The 19,499-nt window shown below is 34.2% G+C and overlaps 1 protein-coding gene across 1 annotated transcript in view; it reads right to left on the reverse strand.

Moving 5' to 3' along the window:
- Positions 1-2,643: 2,643 nt before the first annotated feature.
- The window catches only part of CFAP54 (cilia and flagella associated protein 54), a 90,391-nt gene continuing 73,535 nt past the window's right edge, over positions 2,644-19,499 (reverse strand). Inside the window, exons 55-64 of the mRNA XM_063154850.1 lie at positions 19,342-19,447; positions 18,544-18,633; positions 17,869-18,010; positions 15,571-15,768; positions 14,119-14,312; positions 10,876-11,058; positions 9,579-9,676; positions 8,620-8,806; positions 7,197-7,274; positions 2,644-4,641 (exon numbers count right to left, since the gene is read on the reverse strand). Of these exons, the coding sequence (XP_063010920.1) occupies positions 4,522-4,641; positions 7,197-7,274; positions 8,620-8,806; positions 9,579-9,676; positions 10,876-11,058; positions 14,119-14,312; positions 15,571-15,768; positions 17,869-18,010; positions 18,544-18,633; positions 19,342-19,447 (1,396 nt within the window). The 3' untranslated portion in view covers positions 2,644-4,521. The remainder of the gene's footprint in view (positions 4,642-7,196; positions 7,275-8,619; positions 8,807-9,578; positions 9,677-10,875; positions 11,059-14,118; positions 14,313-15,570; positions 15,769-17,868; positions 18,011-18,543; positions 18,634-19,341; positions 19,448-19,499) is intronic.

Consider the following 19,499-nt stretch of genomic DNA (forward strand, 5'->3'; position numbering starts at 1 on the left):
TTCAATTATGCTAATAGATTTTTGCCTTTAAACATACATAGGTTTCCTCTTTGCCCCTACAAGATTTTCATTGTAGGGGCAGTGACATTAGTTTCTGAAGGACAACGCACAGAGTTCCAGGGCAGTAAGACCAGTCAGGACACCAGGAAAAAAAAGGCCTTAATTTCTATATGGTTATAATTGTTTTTTAGAGCAGTTTGGAAACCACTTAAAAGTGGGAAGTATCCATTTGGTAGTGGAATCGTAGGAATGTGACAGAGATAATTAATACACTGCTCATTGTATGATGATAAAATATATAGAATAATTTCGTATGATAGGATCTTGACTTTCACTGCTAGCTCTGCTGTACAGTAGCTGTATGATGCAGAATTCACAGGGAATGAAACAAGTATCACTGCCAAGAAGCAAGGAGCTTTGCCTAGGGCATTGGAATTTTTGGTGGCTGCTGAAATGTACTTTTCAACTCTGAATGTCTGGCCAGGAGCTAAACCAGCCCTGTAGGTGCTCTGTGTGTTCAGAGACTTTCAGCCTCCACACAGGACTATAGGGCTGGCTCAGTCAGCTCGTGATTATTTCTCAGGTAGCGTATTCTGCTTCCACACTGAGAGTTTTCGTGCCAATTGCTTCAGCACAGCCCATCTTTTTTTTCTTTGCACATTAAGCAGAATCCTAAATCATGCTGAGATGGTAGATAAATGAGAATAATTCTAATTATCTCTGGGGTTTCAAAGTGGAAAATTAAATTGCAGTGGTAAATATTTGACTTCATCACTTGCCTCTGGACCCTTTCACCCACTCTGTTTTAAAGATTAACCTATGCTTCATATTTTCACTTCTCTCATTTAATGATGTTCTCAGTATCTTTAACTCAAAGAAAACCTTTGGCAAGCATAAATGGATCTCTCTGCTGGCTTAATTAGTTCAGCATATTAGCCAACAATTAATTCTAACTCCATCATTATTATTTTAAAGAATCTTCCTTCTTGGATGTCACTGAAATGGACTGGAAACAAATGACTGTTCCATTACAGCGTCTCTCAACTGAATAATAACATAAATAGCCTTCCTCTTTCACTCAAGGATCTGAAAATATTTTCCAAATGTTGATGCAGAAAACTTAAAATCCCTCACTGATGAGGGGATTACTGTTATCTTCAGATAAAGAAACTGAGGCATAGTGAGGGTAATTACTAGGATTATTTTGTTAGATTCATGTCATCCAGAAAATGGATATATTCTTTGGACAACAAAAAATTATTGTGAATTGTAGCTGTAGTGGAATTTAAAAACCAGTCACATACAATTGGATAAATCTGTGTGAAATTACTGATTTCCAAATCATAAAATTAATTTAACCAGAAATAATTTCAAGTCACTATATATTTGTAGGCATGAGAAATCCTGTGAATGTCTTGAATATAGAACATTTTTCAAGGCAGCAATATAACTTAAAAATACATTGAAACAGTATTTGAAAACTGAAATATTCTAAAATCCATTCAGACCTTTCACTGTTAAGCTCCCTGTTCAAATTCAATTTGAGCTCCAGCATGTTCTTGATAATACAATTTTTAATTACAGGACCAGAAACTGTTTTTTTTCCTCAGTATTTTTCCTTCATTCCGTTCACATAACAGAAAATACTCAAATAATTTAAAAACCCCAAACACCTGGTTTTACTATTCTTTACTTTCTCATAGGTCTTTCTAGTCCCTCACCCAATGGAATGCACTGAAGATAAAATGTCATTCTTTTCAGAATCTTTCAATTTCTCCCCACAGTGTGCTCTCTCCCTCTAGCTCTCTCTTTCTCTCTCTCTCTCTCTCTCTCTCTCTCTCTTTCTCCTTGCCCCATCCCATGATTTATCAGATAGGGAAGCACTGTTCATTCCTTCCACAGATGTACAATGGAGAAATACTTCAGTTAAAATTTGAAAAGAATTGGTACACATGCCAGGGGTTCAAAGCTGTCAACAGCTGTCAATAGTAGCTCTTTGGCATTGGTGTAGGGGGCAGATCATAGAGAAGAACTTCCCACAGCAGGAAGGTCCTCCCTTACAAAGTGAAATCCTCCTTCCTCCTCTTCCTTTTTAATTTTGGAGACAGGGACACAGACAAGTATTCTATGCAAATCTAATTCAGCGTGGTGCTGACACAAATCAATTCTGGTTTCACATATTGAACTCTCCATTCTGGTTTCACTTATTTAGTCTCCATTTACTGGTAAGGACAAAAACCCCACCCAACTACTGCAATACATAACCAAGAAATAACTTGCTTTGCAATTGCTTTTATACTTTTTTTCTGTGTGATTACTGGAGACATTCAGATAGATATGAACTTCCCTCCATACAAGCAGATTTTAACTAAAGACTTTAATTGTATGCTAAAAGAAAAAATGTTTTCTCCAATGTTTCCTCTGAAACCTGCATTGAATACTTTATCTTGTATTTATGAGAATAAAATCTGCTGCTGTGGATACAATGAGGTCAATATTTTAATGTTATTATTTCACTGTGCTGTGTTAAAGGATAATATTTTTCTTTAAAACAAAAATCTTAGAAAATATGTATTATAGGAAAGTAAGTATAGTAATGTATTTTAAATGAATAGGTAAAGGCTTTTATTTAATATTTCTGTTTCAAGTACAGGAAATATAACAAGGTCCAGACAGGCAGCACTGAAAAAAAAACCTTGTCTGTAATGGAACTTCACTTCCATTTTCACCTGATGCCTATAGCATGTTTTACAAATATTAATTAAGGTGCATAAAAGTCCTACGACAATCCTCAAGGTGACCCCAAACAAAAAAAGATAGGTTTTTAGTTTGTACAAAGCACAACAAAAGACAGAATACCTTGTTTGTTTGTTTTTTAAAAGCTGCAATTTCCTACTTGTTCCTTGTAAAAGAAAAACGAGTGATGTCAATTTTTATCTTCCTGCTTTTTGAACAACTGCAGAATAATAAATTCTTTTAATGAAAGAATAATGCTAAGAAGTTTCTCCTCCAAACTGGCTGTTAGGCAGTCAAATTAAATAATCATACTAACTCAGTTTTAAAATTGTCTTGCAAAAATAACTGCCCTATCAATTACTTTTTCCCTTCTTTTCATCATTGTATCATTATCCTGCTAATTTTCCTACTACCTACAGCATTCCAGAAAAGTGTACACAAATTAAAAAACAGCACAACTTTTAAACAGCTACACATAACACAAATACATCCAGTCTTCTTTCTTTTATAGGAGCAAAGCGAAATAGGAAAGAACTTTATTCCCTTTCTTCTTGCACTCATCACATTTAGGATACACATTATTCAGAATCTTACCCCTCTCTCCCTCTTCCTCCCTAAAAGAAACTCAACCAGGTAACATTTTTCTGAAAAGCACAAGCCAAGGTAGATCTGCAATTTCCAAATAGCTCAAAAAAGTTTATTGTTTTATCACTAGGCTACAGTACAGGGAAGTGAGTGAAAGGGACTGGCATTTTTCACAGGAAATGAGCCCAGGAATGGTTACATTAATGCTGAATTTTCCTGGAAATACAAAACCATAACTACTCATGGGACAAGTCTCATAGGATTCCTGCCCAAACGTCCTGGGGTTTTTTGCTGTTTGTTACAAACAAATCATTCCAAGTAACAAAGGAATGCCTGGCTTTGAGATGTGAGCAAAACCAAAGGGCCATGACCCCTCTCTGGTCTGCTAATTCACTTGTTCATGTCAAATTCTCCATCTCAATCACTGGGGCATTTCAGATGCTCCACCCATTGAGATGGAGAATATGCTTGAGCATATTGCCTCAGGTGGTTGTTGTTAGGACTCATTTGTATTTCTTGAGTACTTTAAAATAATATTTACAGCAAGATTCAGAAAGGTTCCCTTAGCTTTTTAGAATTATATGAAAAATATTCAATATTGTACCATTTTATTCTTTGTACTGCCTTTTGGCGGGGGGGAGTTGTTTATTTGTTGGGGGGGGTTGTTTGTTTTTTTTAAAAATGCTTTGAAATTATGAAGACATCTGAGTGATCACTTGCACCCTCAACAACCTGAAATGCTAGTTTCCAAACAGATGAATAAGAGAACAAATTCATTGATCATTTTAGCCCCTCCAAAAATTCTCAACTTAAGAAATAATACTAACTTTTGATAACTGCAAAAAACAATTTAAAATTGCTGATAAGAATACAACTTCAAGGGAAAAAGGAATATCTATTATCAGGAACTAGAAGACTACAAACCTATTCAGCTTTTCTAAACAATAAGAAATTATTGAATAGCTAGAGAATCCTCTTATAAAGAAACTACCTTAAAAATACTAAATTCCTAAAAAAATATTTTCATGTTAAAAACTACTAATGCCTAAATAATTGGAAATAACCTAAAAGTGAAAATTATAAAACATAACAGGAGCCAAATCCTGGTGTAATTAATGAAGTTGTTATATTAACACTAGAACTTAAGTCTAAGTCTGTAGCATTCAGATAATAACTGATGAAGTTATTGCAAAACAGCATTTAGCGAAGCAGAGAAATCATCCAATTGAAAAGACTTCCATCACGTATTATACATCCATTGGCAAGATCAAACATATCTTTCAAACTTGTTATTGATTGCAAAGTAACATCAAATGGGATCTGAAAAAAAAATAAATACTAAATTAATAACTTTATTAAGCTTAGAGGTACCAAGGTACCAGAAAGCACATATATACCAATATATATATATACACACACATGTATATACCAATATACATACACATCTATACCAATAGTTTCATATAAAGTCAGATTTCTGAAATTCAACCAATGAGTAAGTTAGAAATATTTATTGCCTGGGTATAAATTTGTGGTTAATGACATTTCTTGCAGGAAACTAGTAAAACAGGATTCAAGGGAGGAAACTTTTATGAACAGTCTTGCTCACAAAGTTTATCATGACCATCTGTAGGTAAAATGAAGAGCAGCAAGTATGGTTAGTAATTTGGAAGGCTTTTCCTAAGATGAGAAAATGAAGGAATTGAGCTAACAGTAAAAGGTGAAATAGAGGGCAATCATAAACTGGTTTGAGTGTCCATTGAACACAGAGAACTATTTAACTGATTTAGGTATCAACAAAAAACAATTGAAGACAGTGATGACTGGAATAAGTTACATAGGGAATAAGTTACATAGGGAGGTTAATTTTTAATGAAATTATTTTATTTATAAATTTACTTCCAATATTTAAGACTGGAGCTTCCAAACACTATGTCTCTCTCAAGGACATACTACTCATTAAACAGCATTAAAAACAAGTAGGCTGATAATTTTTTATTCTTAAAACATGAAGAGCCAAATCATTTTAAATGAATAATTCAATGAAAACGCACTTGTTCCATTTGTAAATATAATTCAGGGCTGAATCAAAAGCACTGTAAGACACAGAGAGAGAAAAAACAATCAAAGAAGAGAAAGTGGCAACACGACAGAAGAGTGACAGCTCATACAATGAGAAAACAAAGACTACAAATTAGAAGTGACTTTGCCCAATTAATTCACCAGAAGATGAGCAACAGAAAAGTGTTTGGTGGGGGAAAATGGTGAAAAACTACATATAAGAAATGTATCTGCTGCCTTCTCCTCCATTCCAAAACAAAGGGAATGTACTATTCTGTGGTGTACATAGTCCCTCCCAGAGCTTTCTGTCTCTGGGTGAGACAGGGTAATGCACACATACAGCTTATATGAAAGTTTGGAAACGCTATTGTGAAACATGCTACACATTGGGAAGTGCTAAGCACCCTACAAGTTCTGTTGGCTTCAGAGAAGAACAAAGATACTCAGCATCTTGAAGGATTAGGCTTCAGCTGCTCAACCAAAACTACCATATCTCAAAGCATCTTAGTTTGAAGTTTCTATCTGAAACTTCATGATGAAAAGTACTGTGATGTTCCACCTGGTTGTGGAATTTAGAGAGAATAAAAGCAGTGCAGTAAACATCATATTTTTAATAGAAGAACACCACTAAATCTGCTCCCTCGCTTCCATCGCAGATCCACAAATAGAAGCAGGCAAAGTGAAAGGAATTCACAAGAATTTAAACAGTTCCAGAAATTTTCCATGATTCTGTGGAAGTTTGTCTGTATCTTTCCCTAGGAATCTATCAAATATTGCTACCATGGAAGATACTTCAGTGGGACTCTGAGAAGTACAGCTTTGCAGAAGGGATGTGGGTGTATTCTGATGCAGTGATTAAGCCAGATTGTGTGATATGAAGGCCTGGGAGTCATTTGAGAGAGAACTTCAGGATGGATAACGAGGGGTGGCAGGAATGGTGCAATGTGTACCAAGGGGCAGTGCGCACTCTCAGGTACTGGGCTGCAGGATGCACAGGACAGATTCTCTCTGCTATAACAGGCACTAGCCCAATGTTCTCAGATAAAAGTCACATTCTGTTCTGGTAGGAAGAGCTCTCTGACTGGAAGGGTACAGTGGATGCCTTTTCCATTATCATTCCATTGTGAACAATTACTGGCAAGATATTTGAGGATCAGTTGAGGGAGTGACAATTGAAGTGGACTCCAGAACCTCCTGTGGAGTCCCTTGAGCCCTGGGAGCTGTGGTCCTTCCCTGATGTCCCCAAGGTGGCTGAGAACACTGAACAGCACTGCTCCCCACCCTGGGCCAGTTCCCACAGTCTCCTCTGGGATACTGACTGCACTGGGCAACAACAGCACGAATAAGATGCTTTGTCCCATCAGCAGGGACAAAAAAATTGCATGCTATCTCTCAAAACATGTCATGGGCAAGACAGAGAAAGCTAAAGAAAATGGAATAATCAAACCTGAATAACTGCAAAAATGCAAGAATGGAAAGAAATTGCATTTGGTGATTCCATCATGGAAATTCACTGGAGTCTGTGTAAACAACAACCAGAGAGTGGTGAATAATCTGTTTAACCACTGTGAGCAAAAATCCCCTTTTAATACATTTTTGCGTGTATGAAAAGTTGATTCTAATGAACAGTGAAGATATTCACAGTTTGTAATCATGCACATTTGTATTTTATTTGTAAAGATGATAAAATAAAACCAAAACAAAATAAGGAAAAAAATGGGAAGATGCTTAGTGGTATAATCATTGTTTCAGTTTAATTGAACAATTGTTTTATTTTAGAAAACAGATTTCTACTCTAAATGAGAACAACATACCTCAGTTAATGGAGGGGACAGGGCTGGATCAACAGAAAGCAGTGCTTTGACTTCAGATAAACACCTTTTAGCAATTTCCTAATGGTATAAAACAAGAAGAAATTTGTACTATCTGTGTACTACAAACATATGCTGTACTATCAGTCTCCTCTGATAAGCTAACAGATGGCTCAGCCTTACAAAATTTTTCAGAATATTCAAGTTTTAGGTTATTCTAATTGAATTCACAGCAAAGTAAACCTTAGCTGATGAATATAAATTTTCTGCAACACAAACAGTAGTGTTTCCTGTACAAACACAATGCCCAAATCTTGCCGTTTCTACTGAGGCAAAATTGCTCCTGGTTCAGGTTTTAAATCCAGTGACTGAGCATACTTTTGCTATGTGTTTACTGAAGATATGATAAACAAACATCCTGACAGATGATATTTATACATGTATAATGCATGGCATGTTAATCTTATTAGTATTCTAAACATTTTTTACCAATTACTGACATATATTAATGAAATTTTGAGCAAACACCTTCAGATAATCAGAAACACCCACTAAAGGACAGCTCTGTCTACCCTCCTGAGCACAGTGATTGGCCAAAATACCATTTGTTCTCCAAGCTGGTCAAAATACAGCCTCGTAATAATGGCACAGTGCACAATTGTCACTGTTTCACAGCATCCATCAGGCAAAATGACAGCCTCTACATCATTAATCATTTCACATAATAGATATAAAGAGAATCCTGTCACATGATAAATGTCTCCCACTTTGAAAATAAACGTCTATTTTGCCTTGGCATTTATCAAGCAGCACTTATGCTGTGGCAACATTCTATTCCAATGACATTATCTCAAACAGAGCACATGGAAAATTCTGAAATTACCTTTTGTGTGTGTGTATGTGGGGAGAGTATTGCTTGTGGACCATATTCAGCCTTGCTAATAAAAAGAAAAGAGGATGGCATAGAGAAAATGAAAATAAACTCCATGCCAATTTTAGTCATCTCTCAATAACATTATTGAAGGTTCTTATTTCAGAAACCACCACTGGCCATTTTACATTGACAATGTGTAACTGATGTTTAAAAAGCACTTTTGGGTTGATCACCATGCTAATTTAGCACATTGCCAAGGATTTTCATATGTAGATTACTATAAATTAGGTATAAGTTTCCAAATAGTTTCCGAAGAGGTAGCCTTTATTTTCAAGTAAAAGGTTGAAAATACCTGGGTTTTTTTCTAAAGCGACAAGTAATATATAAGAAAAAGTTAAATATTAAATAAAGAGTGAAAGTATTTCAACTTTTCTTTAAAGAGGCATGGGAAGCTTAATGCCTGCCTTTATGTCTTCCTTCCAAGTTGCCCATCATTTATTTCCCCAAAACAGGCATCTTAAATCATATAAGAGCCAAGCTGCTCTCACTTACTTCTATTTTACCATCGAGATGCACTTTTGCATCACTTTTCTTTGGTTTAGATGGAGGAATTACTTTCAAAGTTTCATTTTGCTCAGGTAAACTTGTACGTCCTGCAGTTGAAAAGCTCTTAGCAGCTTGCATCGATAATTCAATTTGCTCCTTCAGATCAGACAATTTCTCCCTTAAAGAAATAATTCTAAAAGAAGACAAAGTTTTTCATTATGACTGCTATAAAACAACAATATTTGTTGTTTCCAGGTTATAATTAGGCTGATCTAGCTTTTATTACATAATGATTAGGTTCTACATTTTCTTTCATTGTAAGACTGATCTCATAATTTTACAAAAATAAGTTTTCCATTTAATGAAGTGGAGATATAGAATGCATTACCTTTTTACATTAAAAACAGAAGTATAATTTTAGGAATGTCTCTGCAAGAAATGGCTTTTTCATCCAACCAGGGTGGCAGAGGCTGCCCATTATTTCTTCCCTTCCACCCACTAAGCAGTCCCAAAAATTTTAAGACTAGATGAATGACAAGAAAGAAAGAATGAAAAATGCCATAGGATGTGAAATTAAGGGCAGAGTCCAGTGCTACAACTGAGAAAAATTCTTGTTTCTTAGAGTTGTAATATGGTATGAGAGAATGGGAATAACTGCCGGGAGTGGTTTTTAGATCTGCTACATTGCTATGCCAGTGTAATATAATTAGCATATGTTACTTGGTTCTTTAAGAATCAAAACTAAAATGCTAATGAATGCATTGAAAAAGCAGCTGTTTGGATGAGTTTAACACATGTATGATATCTTACAGTTTTTACAGTGAAAAATATTTGAAAAGCAAAAATGAATGCTTGTAAAAATTTACAGCTCTTTGATATTTTGTACTTTATTTTCTCTCATCCTAAATGGCTGACTGATCTTTAATACAGCATGAAATAACTGGACAGAGTCAGTGATTATTTACCTAGCCAATGGAATCCAAAAGTGGCCTGAAAACATAGACACTGAACTGATGTCACTAATCCTGATAGGACTTGTATTATAAGCATAAAGCAACAAAACCTGTAAGAGAGAAGGGATTGGTAAACTGTAATGCAAGTAGACCTGAGCTATTTCAGTGATACAAGAGTACAATAAATATCAAATACAGTGTACTGATTAAGCCTTAGATAATTGACCTTCAAAAAAGAGAGGAGTGTGACTTCATATGAATTTGTACTACACTCAGTTTTTATAGGTTTTAGATTAATTTAATTAATTTAATTGGATATTATTACTCTGGGTTTGAAAATTAGGTGTACCACATGATGTCAGTATCAAAATCCAGCATTGTCCTGATCCTGGTCAATCATATGCATGGCTGTCATCATGCTAGGTTTAAATCCATGAAGTGTGCATAACTCACCGATCTAAAAAAGCCATACCATTATAAGAAAATTAAGCAGAATGTTTTCATCTTTCACTGCAAGTATTTACTAGTGTAATTGAAAATATGCTTCCTAACGGTAGCTGAATATTTTGACTGTAAGGAAAATGTCAAAAATATGGCATCCATACATTATTTGGTTTTAAGAGTTGTCTCTCATCTTCTACTGATCTGTATGGTCATGCTAAAGTAATCTGCAAAACCACATTAAAAGGTACATTATTTACATTAACTCCCGGGGTTTCTATCAGTTTCCTAATAAAGATAAACGGGTCTAATAGAAATTTAGAAACAGATCTGCTATGCCAGAAAGTTTAAGATGATGGATTTTTATTGCTGTAGCAGAAATTTTACCTACATGTTGTTCCCTTGTGTAAAGATAAAACAAGTTACATGTCATAGTTTCTCACAGTCCTGCAACCCTCTCATCTCTTTCATCTTTAGTCTGATCTTTTAGGAAAATGAGGCTTACAAAAACCCATTTTCCTTGTATATGTGGATCTTTGCTTTTCCAAGAGTCTCCCACCAAACGATTATTCGAATGTATCTACCCAAATTTAGAGTGGAGGTCTTAAAGACATCAGGGATTTACAACAGGCATGAATACAGCATAGCCTGGAAGCTCTATATGGGGAAAAAAGTTGGTTTTTTGGCCTGCCAACAAAAAACTGTCAGGGAATTCTGTTTTTTTAAAGAGCAGGTTTGCAGCAGAGTAAATAAATTCTTCCTATCACCATAATTCTGTTAAAAAGCTGGAAATCATAACACAAATATTCATTGGAAATTAGACTTAGTTTGCTGCACTACCTAAGGAACTGCTTTGCTCTAGTTATACCTTAGTTTTCATGTCGTTTGATTCCTTTGCCATAGGAGGAATGTACCACTGAATGTTGATTTCCCTATCTGGAGCAACTGTTGCCCTACTCTCTGTCTTCTCATATTCTGGAATGGCAGAAACCGTAGAAGCTGGTCTCGCCTGTGAAACTAATGATATAGTTTCAGAAATATCAATAGACATCTGAAAAACAAAATAAATGTTAATTTTTTAGTAAATAATAATATTTAATAATATTTAAATTACATCATTTAAATAAATTAAAGTTTAAACTATATTTTCTGTATTTTTCTGAAACAGGAAAAATCTGTTATAATCTAGTGTCTACTGGAATTGGTATGACTTTCATTCCAGCATAAATATATGTTTATTTAGGTAAATAGGTAGTTTTTAAAGGTGTCCTTTTTACTAAGTTAAGACTTTTCAATGCTTATGCAATGACACCTTTCTAAAGCTAATACAAAGGATCTGTGGGCTGACTTAGAGATACCCACAATCACAATGATTGCTGCCTTTGACTTAAAATCATTATGGCATTATGAGTTTGGCTCAAATCTATTCTTTGGCACACTGATAATACAACATTTAGTGATGAAAAAGTAATTTGCCAAGTATAAATATTGATAATTAAAACAGGATTCTCAATGTTAGAATAATGCTTTATTTATGTTTACCTATCTGTTTTCTCAGCTTTGCAACTAACAAAGGGTGACACCTGCTGAAATTTCAACCATTTAATTTGTGAGGATTTGTTGTATTTTATAACATACAGATGGAACATTAGCAGGGCATTCATCAAATAGCTACTGTTGGCTGTCATTCACCAGGGAATTAATGCAGGAACACTGTCAGCCATCATTCATGTATGAATAAAACCTTTTCTTAAAATTGTGAAATATTTGATTTAAAGGCTGAACACACCATCTCTATTTTTTTAAGTATTACACAGATCTGCAAAGAACACTGGCCAAACAGTTGCTTTTTCAGGGAACATGGAGGCTATTTGAAATAGGCCTAATGTCTCCATCATTGGTTCCAAAATATGGACACTGAAAACAGCTTCCTGGGAAGTTAGTTCTTCTCAAATTTCGAATGTTCATTGCTGAAAAAATGGAGAATTTAACTTATTTTCTCTACAAAAAAGTCAGCGTATGACAACTACAGGGCAGTAAATCCAAGTGAGCAAAAGATGGATTTTTTCACAACGATCTGATTTATGCCATTAAGCCAGTTACCATTCCACATGAAGCTTTAGTAGAAGTGAAGGTAACAATGAATCCAGGGGTGTGGAAGTCATAAATCTGAGCACATGGATTTGCCTTCAGCGGCCATAACCCATGGTAAGCCATGAGCTGTGCATGGAGGACCCACTCACTACAGCCCTCTTCTAATTCAGTAATGAATCACTGTCCTGCTAGCATGGACTGTGAAAAAAATTAGGAGAAAACATATATATGGACATGAGAAGAACTTAATTTATTCTGTGCCCCTGAACTCGAGCTCTTAAAATTCCAGTTTATGCTATATATTTCTTTTTAAAATGTTTGTTATGGGTTTGGTTTTTTTCACTGAACTGAATCCTTTGGGTTTCTGTTCATATTGAATATTTTTGAAGAAGAACGTTACAACTGCTGTTGTCAAACTGGTCAGTTGCTGAATAACATGTGAAAATATTTGTCTATTCAACTTTCTCAAAAGCCTGAAAACAAACTGTCTTTGTCAAGTATTTCCAGACCTACTTACTATCATGGAGCAGAACAAAAAAAAAAAAAAAAAAGGCATGAAAAATGTAACAGGGCCCAGAATTTTAAATATAGACCTAATGTAATTTGGATTCTTTGGTCAGCAGACCAGAAAAAGCCTTCAAGGGTCAAAAATAGGTTACAGAGGTAGATATAAGTCAAACAACTTCGTACATAAAACTCATTCTTTCAAAAAGTATGTCTATTTCTACTGTTAAAACTCAAAGTAATAAATTACAGTTACATTTTTAAATAACATCTATAACCTTCTGGATAGTTAAAGCTTCTAAAAATGTTGTGATAAAAATCAATGAATCTTAGAATTAAAAAAAGTAAGAGCTTTGTGCTTGTTAGCTGTCTACAACAGTGAAGTTAACACATGATTATGCAGCTTGCACCCGTCATGAACATGACAGTGAGCTCTGAAGCTTATTATTCTAGAATACTGTAATACTAATTATGTCAAAAAAAGAGCAGACAGAGTAAAATAATTTTTGATATATGATGGCTGTTATAAATGTCACATACTGTATATTTACAATTTATTCAGTGGCACAGTCAGGTCTTTGTTGGGAAATGAGTAATGATATGCTGTCCAACACTGCAGAAAGTTCACCAACTCTAGACAAGCTACCCTCACAGAAGTATTTTTATTCATTTTCATAACATACCAACTTCTCCCTCCTTAAGGCTCCCATGTCTCCATTTAATACTGAATATAATAACTAAAAATAAGCCACAAAGACCAATCTTTCATTTTAGATTTTAGTATTAGGATAATTATTAATATAAGACATGTGATTGAGAAACTTTGAAGACAATTATTTTTACAGTGGGTTTTAAAACACAATTTCATTCAATGTTCAAAACATGTGCCATGGTCAATGTAGAATCCAGAATTCTAATTCAAGATTTATCTGAGTAATGTATTCTGAGCTGCCTACATTTGAAAGCTCAAATAGGCTGCTCACGAGCCAGCGATAAAAAAAGGTTTATTTTCCAGCCAGCTAATAATCAGTGAAAAAATTGGCATACAAGACCTTAAGAAGCTTTTTATAAAATATAATGTACATATTTTTGAATGTCATGTTTTTATTATAGACTAAATTAACAATATAGAGACTGGTACATACATATTACAAAATTAACATCAAGATATTTTTGGCATGAAAGATGAAGATCTGCAAGATTTAAAATCTCAGCCCTTAGTGAGTAACAGCCAACTTTATTAACTAATAAAAACACCTTTTTAAATATTATTCTGCTTAATCTTCTAGGGTTTAAATACACTGGCTATGGGATGAAGATTATTTTTGCAGAAATGAATAATTATTTTAACTACATAATTCACTGCGTTCACAGGATTTTGGTTTTGTGCTGATCCTGTGCATATAATTTCATTCTTCTGTAGTGCTCCCAGAAAAATTACCATTGGAATTACCAAGAATCTGAATGAAGTACCAGTATAATATTTTTGAAACATTAGAAAGAATATAAGTACCTCTGAAGAATCACTTGAATTACTGAGTGGTATTTCTACATCATGTAGTTCTGCTGGAAAATTCTCAGGACAACACACTGAATATTCCAACAAATACTTTTCAAGGAAGTAATGCATTTTTGCTATGCGTAGAACAATTCCTGTGTCAGAAATCAAACCAAGGTGTCCATCTCTTCCAGAAAGTGATCCAGTTCCTGGGTATGAGCAGTTTTTAAAAGAGATTTTTAAAATTACATCATTATTTGCCATTAAAATGTCAAGTTACTACATATACACTATATTCATAAATTTTGGAAGCATCATAAAATATGTAAATAGATTATCATATAAATGCATTTCCAACAATTATACTGATTGCCCTTAAATACTACTAGCTTATGCTATTTTCACCAGTGATCAGACAGTGAAACAAACTCTCTCCAGACATTATAAAGTAGCATCAAATGGGAGGTATAATTTTGAGGTGTAGGTACCTAAATTCAAAGTGTAAGTGCCAGTATGTTCACTAGATGTCTAAGCACCCACTAGAATAAACACATATTTATTCAACACAGCCAAAATCAGCTTTGAGAGTTCTTAAGACCCCAGTTTACACAGCTAGGGGCTGATCAGCTGAGTTTCCCCCTAGGCTCCCCAACAACAGGTAACTGTAGGTAACTAGAGCTGAGATTTACATGCACCTTTTGACACTTAATTGTAGATACATTCCTTCCAGTTCAGTGCTGAGCCAGAATACTTTCATTTGATGCTGCAGGTAGAAAACCCAGCCCTCTCTGGAATTGTTATTTTCAGAGTTGCTAGGTTTCTCTCTAAATAACACCTACACATACAATATAGTTTTGTTCTCACCTGTTGGGTCATCAATTGTATATCCATAAGATGGCCATCACATGTAGAGGCACATATTAAGGCCTTGCAATTAATGGATTCTTACTCTATTTGAAAGGTCCTATCCATTACCATGTTCTATTTGCAGTGAAATAACCCAAGCTTGCAAATCACATCTGGGGTTTCAGTCAAAACACATTTAATAGGGCATAGCCTTCCCATTTACCCTACACTCAGGTCTCCAAAACAGAACTTCAAATTGAACCGATTTATTTATTATGTGACTTAAGACTGATTTTTCTAAAACTAAAAATAAACATAGATTATGAATTTTTTAGAAATGCTTCAGATGTAGTAATAACAATTAAGTTTTGAGGGAGGCCTTCCTTCCTTGTATTGTGGAGGCTCATGAATAACTATGAAGAAAGGTTGTAATATCTTCACGTGCAGCATGTGTAAACTGACATAAATCTGGATTTCCATGAAGACTTTTTGCATTTATATAATTTAAAGGAACTAAAAATTAGGCTACTTCAGATTACAGCCTTTAACTCTGACACTGTTTGCCCTCAAGAACAGTCTCTCATCTATAGCAGTTTTCTGGAAGGAAATAAAAATGCCTACCAGATAGGTTTGTGTTATACATTCTCTTCAAAAGATTGAGGTAGCGAATCATGAGAATCCATGTTATCGTATCTTTCTTCTGGCTGGCCTTGGTTACAGGACTTTCTGTTCCTTCACTTCCACTCTGATAGTCTTCTGTGATTTCTTTGTTTTCAGCAGAAGATACTTCGGGAGTTTCAGAGACAACATTGTATCCATCTGCAATCCCATAAGAGTTCCAGAACACACATCAAGTGGTTAGAATTCAAAAGCTACTTCTGCATTGTGTTGGAACTAACTAATCTGTAACTAAAAGTATAACTTGTGAAACTGCTTATATTTTTCATACAAGAAAAATTATTTTTACTCTTTTTTAATATGAGCTGAAATAGTAAATAGCCTTAAAATTAGTTGAAAATTGCTTCTCAGATCAAAGGCAGGAACCTTACTAATCCTTGCAAGGAATTCAAAAGGAGTAGAGAGCAAGGTGCATTCTCTCTCTCTGAATATGAAACCATTATTCCTACACATTGTTCAATAGAAGATATTTACTAAATGGAAATAACACAAGGAGTCACCAATCATAACTGCAGCACCTGAACTTCCCAGTTTTGTTGACCCTAACTCAGAATAGATAAGCACTCTGAAGTATTCATTGTTAGTTTTAATCCTAAATCCATTTTAGATATTAAGCACATTTTCACTGAAATATACTCTTAACTGTGAAATAAAACAAAAGATAATATTTTCTTTTGCACTGCCTAAAAGTTGTACTTATGCAGAAAGAGGAACAAATTATCAGTATCATTGATTCACTGTTTACATTCAATACTGGTTTTCACTGTATTAGTACATGGCTCTTTCAAAAGCACAATTCTTGAGCTCTGTTTCTCACTCCAAATCGAGCAAACATTGTTACAGTGATTCCTAACAGTAAACTTTCAGACAATAATCACGAGTGCTCCTACAAAATTAGAATGTCTCCATTATTCCTGACATTTCACTGTCAATGCCAAAATGACCATATTGTCCTATAGATGAAAACTTAAATATGTTTTTACCAAGAGTTTTACAGAAAATATTTAGTGTTCTATGCTGAGAATTTACAATTCAATTTATTTGTTTGTATTTTGGCCTACTATTGCTTTTCTACTTTTTCTATTCTTCTTTGTATTGGCTAGCAGAACTATCAGGAGAAACACATGTTGCATTTGCTAAAAGAAAAAAAAACTATCTGTAATTATAAGCAAATGGAGCTAGTACAAAACAATCAGATGGAAAGTCTTAGCATACAACATTTGTTTTCATAAACTAATCAAAACACATATGTTTAAACACTGTACAGTATACAGACATGGCTCAGCTTTCCAGCACCTATCAAAAAGAGCAATTCAGTCTTTGTCATTCACTTGGCAAAATTGAAATTAAGTCACTGAACCAAAATCACTATCAATGGTTTCCTGTTTAAAAATAAACATGAATAATTTGTCTTAGTGTTTATATAACATCTAGCACTCATTATCTCAGAATTCCTAGTTTCACTGCTCAGGGGTTTTTTTAGATCAAAAACTTCCATTTCATCAACTCCTTTAGCTGAAAAATAAAAGCAGAATTTAGAAATAAACCAAAGTTCTACCAAGCTATTGGAAGCATATCTAAATAATAATCCATAGGATTGGAAAGACAGTGAAAGTTTTCTACTGACTTTGACTTTTAGAAGACATGGGCAGAAAACTTTGCAAGAGTTTGAGTTTGTCAGTTTTGGTGGGTTTTGTTGTTTGTGGTTTTGTTTTTATTTTGTTGGTTGGGTTGAGGTTTTTGGGGAATGACGCAGGGAGAGAAGCTATTCAAGACCAACATCTCCTTGCAAAATCAAGAGTAAAACTGAAACTCTCCAAGGGAATGCTAATATACCTAGAGAGAAACATCAGTTATATGTCAATGTTTGGGAAAAAAAAAAAAAAACAGTGATGACTGATAAGAAGGCCAATATCTACTTTATATGTCTAAGGAAGTCCTGTAACAAAGGACCATCCAAAATTATGGCAGTATGTGCACTCTGTCTGAACCACGGTATGTAAACAATGAATTTTTCCTAAAATACTGAACACATGCACAGGCTGCTATTTAAAGGCTCATGAAGTCTCTACTTAATATTATGTATTGCTATGCATGATGAGACTTTTGCTTTTACTTTGCAAAGGTGATATATAATTTTTCATAAATTAAAACAAGATATTAAATGTATTACTAGATTACATGGCATATATAGCTTAATATTTATTTAATTTTCTGATATTACAAGGTATAAAGGAATACCAGATATGAAATCTCTGTAGGAAGAAAAAAGATCCATAGTAGCAAATTCTGGGATTTTTTGTTGTACTTCATCCTTCATGTTCTCGTCTTTAACACTCTTCGTTCCAATTAACAGCTGAGAAGCAAGCATAGCTTCACTGACCTAAAAATAACATTTATTTTATTCAGGACTCATTCACTACAAAATTTATGTAGATTTTAATATCTTAGAGTAGCAAGATGAGGACAAAAATTAATTATTCAACATACTATATTTTTAAAAGTTAAAAAAATATTCTTTCTGACATAAGGTACACATTATATCAAAATTAATCATTACTGCTGAAAGCTTAATTACTACATACTGATTTCAAACCAGATATCCTCATCTGGATGCCATTGGTGTTTGTCCACATGTCAAATACATGTGCACACATATCAAGTCATGTGCCATTTTATTTGCACTGAGTCAAAGTTAAGGTAAGCAGAGTCATATCTGTCCAAGAGAGATTAAATGCATTATTCAGTGGCCATTTTAATTTTATTAAACAAGACCTATGCCAGAAATTTCAGGAAACCTTAACACTCTTGTTTGCATTGCCTTATTTGCTCATGTAAGTAGAATGAGATGAAATGTAAAAAAAATCAAAAAAAAAAAATCAAAAAAAAATCACCTCTTCAGAATACTGCACCAACCTGTGAAGCTGCTCTTATTGCAATCCAGGCTTGTGCTTTGTACGCTTCTGATTTCATAGCGTCCTCAGAACCCCGATCTTCAGAATAGGTCTAAAAATTATATGCCAAATCATAATCAGGATTCTAAATATATTACAGTAAAATATATTCTAAACACAGAAGACAGTCCTCCAACTTATAAAGTAATTGTTTTATTTCCAAGTTGTAAAAATTGGCATTGAATGTAAATCCATGCATTAAATGCTAAAAACAACAGCAAAAAAATCTAGAGCATACTTATTGGTTGCTCCTGGAAAAAGTTTTCTCAGAGCAGCTAATACTATTGTCACTACTGTATACAGTGTTGCTATCATATTCCCCTTTTTTGAATCTTATTCTCTAATGCTACACATTTTGCTTTCCACTATGGCTCATAGGAACTTTCATGTTATTAAATACACTTGTATTTCTCATGCTGTCATTCATATTTGTATAGAAAACCTGAAATTTTATATAGTTATAGCATAGGTTTGAATGTTAAGTACATTTTCCAAGGTGCAAGTTAATTTGTACATAATGGAAAATGAAAACACTGTCGGTTCGGTGTCTTCCTATTTTATATATTATTCAACACAATAAATGTGAGAGATAACATCAAACAAGATCAAATTCTATTATATGGTTTCTTTGTATGATTTTTCTAGGAGGACTTTTAGTTTCAGTATGATATATAAGTCGCTGCGAATAATAATATGGCAAGGTGCACAAAACATATTTCCTGTTTTGAAGAGGCCCCTGTCCAAAAGACAGAAAACATACACTGTATTTGGAAGTCACCGAATTATCTGTGTCTGATTCATCCAAATTAGTTTCAGCAAAACGGAAATAGGATAGTGCTATTTCAAGGTACGACCGTCTTACTAACCTGTAAGAAACAGCACACAGAATAATCAGCTTAACTATCAAAGTAAGCATTA

This window comes from Melospiza melodia, chromosome 4, assembly GCF_035770615.1.
Source record: "Melospiza melodia melodia isolate bMelMel2 chromosome 4, bMelMel2.pri, whole genome shotgun sequence".
In the NCBI taxonomy this organism is placed as follows: Eukaryota; Metazoa; Chordata; class Aves; order Passeriformes; family Passerellidae; genus Melospiza; species Melospiza melodia.